This window comes from Malaya genurostris, chromosome 3 (assembly GCF_030247185.1).
Source record: "Malaya genurostris strain Urasoe2022 chromosome 3, Malgen_1.1, whole genome shotgun sequence".
Taxonomy (NCBI): domain Eukaryota; kingdom Metazoa; phylum Arthropoda; class Insecta; order Diptera; family Culicidae; genus Malaya; species Malaya genurostris.
The window spans coordinates 98,961,452-98,968,115 of record NC_080572.1 but is presented as its reverse complement, the minus strand read 5'-3'; the positions used below and the strand labels follow the sequence as shown (position 1 = coordinate 98,968,115).

General features: G+C 36.5%; 2 protein-coding genes across 2 annotated transcripts; one reads left to right on the top strand and one right to left on the bottom strand.

Moving 5' to 3' along the window:
* The first annotated feature begins 2,521 nt into the window (after positions 1–2,521).
* LOC131438148 (transmembrane protein 222) lies at positions 2,522–3,307 on the top strand. The gene has a single exon (XM_058607979.1). It carries the CDS (start codon positions 2,641–2,643, stop codon positions 3,178–3,180), a length of 540 nt encoding a protein of 179 aa, XP_058463962.1. The 5' UTR covers positions 2,522–2,640; the 3' UTR covers positions 3,181–3,307.
* A 133-nt stretch (positions 3,308–3,440) lies between these two features.
* LOC131438150 (RNA polymerase II transcriptional coactivator) lies at positions 3,441–4,301 on the bottom strand. Its single transcript, XM_058607980.1, has 3 exons — positions 4,133–4,301; positions 3,913–3,982; positions 3,441–3,853 (listed from the first exon to the last, which is right to left on the bottom strand). Exons 2-3 carry the CDS (start codon positions 3,964–3,966, stop codon positions 3,590–3,592), a joined length of 318 nt encoding a protein of 105 aa, XP_058463963.1. The 5' UTR covers positions 3,967–3,982; positions 4,133–4,301; the 3' UTR covers positions 3,441–3,589.
* Positions 4,302–6,664: the final 2,363 nt, after the last annotated feature.

The following is a 6,664-nucleotide window of genomic DNA, read 5'->3' as shown; positions in this document are numbered from 1 at the left end:
GATGTGTTTTGTGTCGTCTGCACGCTTTCGACAAGAGCGATTACGTCACAGCTGCCAGTCATTAGCATTGGGAAAAAACAACGGTGGAGAGCATTGCACAATATCAGCCGTTCTAATGGCTCTAAAAGTTTTCTAAAGAACTATTAGGATTTGTTGTTTGCAAATCGTAGGGAAATATCCTCAGTTTACTGCAAATCAAGAACAGTTTGCTTAGATTTGTGCACTTTTCGCTGTGTGAAATTCACAGTAATCGAGATCAAGTGAAGCGTTCTTTGTTTTTGCGAAAAATGTGAAAAAGGGGAATGCGTACATAATTCATACAATTGATATTCGGAAGTGTTAAGGAACATGTCAGTTGTTTTCGTATTCACGACATCCAGTTATGTCTCTGACATTACCCACCCGCCTTTTTAACCATGTTTTATTCCGATGTTTACTTGCGTGGATCACGGCGCCATACACTGAAAATAATTTGCACGCTATTATCATATGCAAAGCATTTGAACTATCACTACTTGTAGAACACATGAAATTCATGAAACCATACAAATAACTCAAAAAATGAGTTTAAAACCTGTTGATATTTCGTGGAAATCATGTTACATTTATCTGAAATGCACATCAAAATGATAAGATATATCATTACCTCTAGATTCTACATGAATCTTATATCAATGTTACATTGTTTTTCATATAGATTTCAATTGAAACACAGTTGACCGAATCAAGTGTTTTGCACATACATTTGTGCTGTACTCATTTTCACTAGAAAATTAAGTATTTAACACATGTAGTTCGATTCAATAGCAAAACACATCACACCCAAAAGAAAAAGACACCAATGCTAAGTGAAAAATAATCTCATTTTGCATCTTAGTGAATTTGCACATGAAATCTTAAAACAAATCGCTTTGGTTATGTATTGAAATGGAAAAGCATATTAAATTGAAATGCTATTTACATATGAATCGATCGTTCAAATTATTATCAGTGTACTTTAGTGAGGATAGCACACTCAAAATAATAATCATGCTATAGTTACCCACTTGTACGCGGCGGGCATATTTACCCCCAGATGGCTGGGTATGTTTGCCAGACACGTCTGGCAACAACGCAACAACCGTTTCTGGCAGAGAATTTCGCCTAGCGGTTATTAACGGTTCTGTTTCTGTCGGATTTTTGCCATACAAGATTGGCAGAACCGGTTTGAATCGATTTTACATTATTAGCGTCTTGGTTATATTTTTTCAATAAAAAGTACATATGAAAGGCAATAAGTTATTGCTTTTCATATATATTAATTATGGAAAATGTTAACATTACTTTCTCACTACCAAACATACATATTTCAATCTCAGTTACCTCGTCTCAAGATTCGTTTTTTTGTATGTACATGCGAAAATGTCGAATATCAAATGAAGTCGAATAAAAAAAAAAGAAGGAAGAGAGAACAAAACAAGACACATACGGCGAGATAATGACGCAATTTCGCGTGGACAATTTTGACAGCAGCCGGAATGCAGCCAGCCTTCTGATGGTTGCCAGAATTCATCACAAGCAGGTACGTGGAAAGTTATGTGAATATTTTCCACCCTACTTTTCACGTAGGTTTTAATGGACTGACATTTAAAAGCTGTTTAATGCATAATCCAGTAAGAGTTACGCGTTTCATAGAAGAAATATAATGTACTATTCATATCACATTTACCTTTCAGTTTATATTAAATTTAGATACCAGAAAATTACAATTTTAAATACTGGTCAAATGGGAAATATTTTAGATTTTCTTATAAATCTATGAAACGAAAAATACTGGCGTTCGTTGCATTTTTGAAATTCGAGCAACATTGCATTCACTTTTGTCACGTAAAATATTCAATTTGACATTTGATACCATTTTACGTGATTTTTCATGTGAATCGAAAGTGAACTTTTATTTGAGTGCAGAAACACAGCCAAACCCGTCCTTTCTCGCCACCAGTGCTAATTCGACATCGTGACTCGCAATCTGTGACATTCATTCATAAAATATTATATACGTACGCAGAGATGCCAGATCTGCAGATTTAGTATATAGTGCTGCAGACATTTTTTGTTGTGCAGACTTTTGAAAATCGAGTTTTTGTAGATTTTTTTCAGTTTTGCGTATCATACATTATAGAGAAATTGCTACCATACTTGCTAACTGCAGTTTTTTCGGATTTGCTGACTTTTGCAACCCTGTATGAAGATATTTGACCTTTTACCTGGCATCAGACCCTGTCAGCTTGGAGCGAAATCAATCTTCAGTTCAACAACGCCATCGCACGGCATCACATTCAACATATCATGTCAATTGTATGGGTGCGCAGCCCTGCTATTTTGGCGCGCACGAATTTGACATTTCTCTCCCCTACTTCTATGTATGAGATTCGATGCGGACTCACCTGAGGGCGACATGCTCGCAAAAAAGGATGTTGCCAATGATTTGTTCGGGAAATGTGAGAGCTGGATATCTTGTTAATATGATGTCTTTGCTGGCATCTATGTACGTACGTCAAATTTCGTTTGATATACTTTTTGTTTACATCGCCAGTGAATCCTATTGGAAGCTTTGACCAAAAATTCGTGAAATTATAAAGTTTTCGAAATTGAACTATAATGGATCGCGGCAGACGGCTGTCGTGTGATAGCTCGAGTGGTCCCATCGCTCCAATAAACTTTGCCACCGACAAGTTTCCGTTTTGTATAGTATGGACTCCGATTCCGGTGCTGACCTGGTTCTTCCCTTTCATTGGGCACATGGGAATCGCTATGTCAACGGGAGTTATTCGTGACTTTGCCGGACCATATTTTGTTTCGGAGGATAATATGGGTTTTGGTCGGCCCACCCGATACCTTCAACTAGATCCAGCCTTCGTCAATGGAGGCGTTGTAGAATGGGATGAGTGCGTGTCGAAAGCATCGGTTGTTTATGGAACGAGAATGCACAATTTGTTCTGCGACAATTGTCACTCGCACGTTGGCATGGCTCTTTCATTAATGAAATACAAACAGTATACCAACTGGAACATGGTAGTCCTAGCGTTTTGGATGTTCCTTACCGGAAAACACGTCGGTTTGATGGGATTTTTAAAGACCTGGACCCCATTTACAATAGTACTCATTACTTGCACTCTGGTAGCTATTTATTTGAAATAAAATCCCGGTTACTAGCTACGTCAAATTTATCCATAAAGAGCTATGTATTAAATTAATACCTTGAATGTACTGTATTTATTTTAAATTTATGTGAATAATTGACAATTTTAATAAATGATATCTACAACAATGCATACTTTTGTTCTTAGTTTACAATTGAACTTCATTTAATACTAGTATTCATTTTAAGTAATCTAAAACAAATCGTAATCGTGAAACGATGGGGGCCTTGGAATTTATTCAATTTATAACTATCATACTTTATCATGAAAGTTTATTACGAAGTATAACAAATCAGGAACAAATGCATATTATAATTGCTTTCAACAGTTTCTAAAATTGGCTTTAGAAACTAGAAAACATTTAACATACGAGAAAAAAGTTAAACTTTAGCAGAAAACAAACGGATTTAGAACTTCTTTAGTTTTTCGTTAATCTCGTCCGCATATTCCAACAGTTTCTTCCATTCAGGCACAGTTAAGCTGATACCCTTTTTGCCAGGTAATGTTTTTCCATCTTTTTCGTAGTACTCCCGAATGTTGACATACAACTTATTTTTGAATTCATTGATTGATATTTTGCGATTCCGGTCCAGCTGCCATTCTTCTTCACCTTTAGCGTTGGTAGTACTGCTCGATCCCCCTACGGCTTTGCTTTTCTTGGCCGGCGTACACTAAAACCAAAAATATACATTACCAAAAACCACTCAAACCCGAAACAATTCTATCTCACATCATCTGGTCCGGAGTCCGAGTCAGAAGTATCATCCTTCTTATTTTTGGGCATTTTAGGTGAAATATACCTACAAGATGAAAAGAAATAGGGTTATGTGAAACATTAAAAGGCATGATTTCATTCAGAAGCACAACTAGTTTAATAACCAGAAATGAAACGACACTAATTTCAATTAAATCAATTTTATAAAACCACATATAAATTGTCAAGAACTTACTTATAAGCGCTCAATCAAACAAACTCGGTGCCGCGTTATTTCGGGTTTTTCGATACCACACTGACGCCAACAGAGATGCCAGGTAAAAAATTTAAATATCTTCAGACAGGGTTGAAAAAGGTTGTAAATCCGAGAAAATATCTGCGGAATTTAAGTTTTTTATAAAATGAACTGTTTTTCAAATAAAGGCGAAACTAACATTGACAGTAAACGGAGGAAACCCCGCATAGCGTTTTGGCTACCTGAGCAGCCATGGCATTAGACGGCTACCAAAATTGATTCAGTGACGGTTGTCAAATCCTAGAGTGCCTATAACCAGAGTGACGACATCTCATCCGTAATTTTGGCAACAATTCAAAACATTCCATTAGCTTTACATTGAATTGACTGGTCGTTTGCTCGTTTGGAACTGGGAGCTGTCATTCCAAACGAACAGCTGTCGCCACTCTGATTATAGTCACTCTATCAAATCCAATTTGACAAAACAAAGTCACCTGTATCTAAGTTAGCCGAGCGGTTTCATCTTCTCACCTTCGCTGGAAATGACAAAGCACAGATAACAGATATACAGGCTCACATATAAACTGTGTGTAAAATTTGCTCAATCAGCATGGCGAACACTTGCAGATGTCACCACGATCGACACGAGGTGCCACCACTATTTGGGTGACACTTTCACATGAGACACAACTTTGGGTGCAACATTCACTTCTCGCTAGATTTTTGTTTTGCTGTTGGTTAAAATGAAAAGTTTATTTTTGTTTTATTCCGATCGAGTTCTCGTGTGATTTATGCGACATGGAAATAAAATTGTCTTTAACACTTAGGGAAATCGTGTGATAAGTGTTAAAATTGTTGTAGTGAGAATATTTCTACAACTGGCAGGAGGATTTTGTTATCGTTCCGGAACGTAGTGGAACGTTTTGAAAGATCGCGGCGAACAGTTGAGAAGGTGGCAATAGTGTTTCCAACGTATAGCAAATTTGAAATTTACACAGGATTTTGAAAAATTTTGTTCGAGCCTGTACATCTGTTATCCGTGGACAAAGATTTCAATGTGGAAAAGTTCTGGTGGATACGGTTGTATCGTTTGAGTTGTATATCTGGCAGCGGTGAGGCAGTCGATCATCAGAATGTCTGCTAGCTATATTTTTCCACCTGGCAGCGTTTAGTCACCTAACAAAGTTTATGGATTTAATCGATGTTAACCCAAGTAAACACGACGCATTATAATTTTATATTAATTCAGCTTTCAAAGTTCGCGTAAAATTTGATTAAATGCAGCGGAGTTGTACATGTTTTTAAAGGGAGGAAAAGGGCGTTTATTAGACTCTTATAGGATTATTACTCTTATAGTTACTATTAAAGTTTCGTTGCTCCAAAATATAGCATTGAATTTCGATATATAGCACGGCGGAAGGTTGTTGTAAAATTATGCTCAGTTACATTTTGAATGCAAATGTAATGCACATTGCTTTAAAGTATGTAGGATTAGTGCAATTATACATTAACAATGTAAAAATAGAGTTGTAAATGTGCAGTGATATAATGCATATGATTACTTGGGAATTAACCCATGCATCAATTTGAAGCTAATCACATTAAATTACCTATTGCAGAATGGGGGTTTCAAAGATATTAGAACATTTGGTGGATATTTTTACAAAGTGTGCCAAAATAAAATCAATCCTAAAGTAGGCCAAAATACCTCTGTTACCCTGTATGTTTCGACTTTGATTTCAATTGCTATTTATAAATTATCGTATATTCTCAGATCAATTTTTGATAAGTCGATGAACTGTTGGTTTATCTCTAAGATGCATGCAATTTTTTCAACTTTTCCTATAATCCACCGAATGAATCAACATAAAAATAGTTTTGCATTTTTACGATTTGATTACTTATATGCTCCCTGTGTGAATGATGAAGTTACGCTCTCGAGTATTTTTCGTGAAATTGGCTGGTTAAAATAACGGAAATAAATAGTTTCGCTCTTCCGTTCTAGCAATTGAAGTATCGCCCTGTTTGTTGACATAGAACGCGGAGGACGAAGCTTACGGAAACAAATGGAATGACAGTTTCGCTCTTTAAGATTCTTTGTACTACTAAGAAAGAAATTTTTGTAGAATCTGACCCACTTGTACGCGGCCGGCAGATTTCCCCCCAGACGGCTGGCTATTTCTGCCAGTCATTTCAATTCCGGCAAAAGTCTGGCAACAATGCAACAACCGTTTCCGGCAGAAAATTTCGCCTAGCGGTTATTAACGGTTCTTTTCTGTCGGATTCTTGCCATACAAGATTGGCAGAACCGTTTTGAATCGGTTCTACATTTTAAGCATCTTGGTGTTATTTTTTCAATAAAAGATACATATGAAAGGCAATAAGTTATTGCCCTTCATATATACTAATCATGGAAAAAGTTATTACCAATAACATTACTGTCTCACTACCAAAATGGAAAAAGAAAGAGGAGGGAAATAAACAAGACATGTACGGCGAGATAATGACGCAATTTCGCCTGGTCAATTTTGA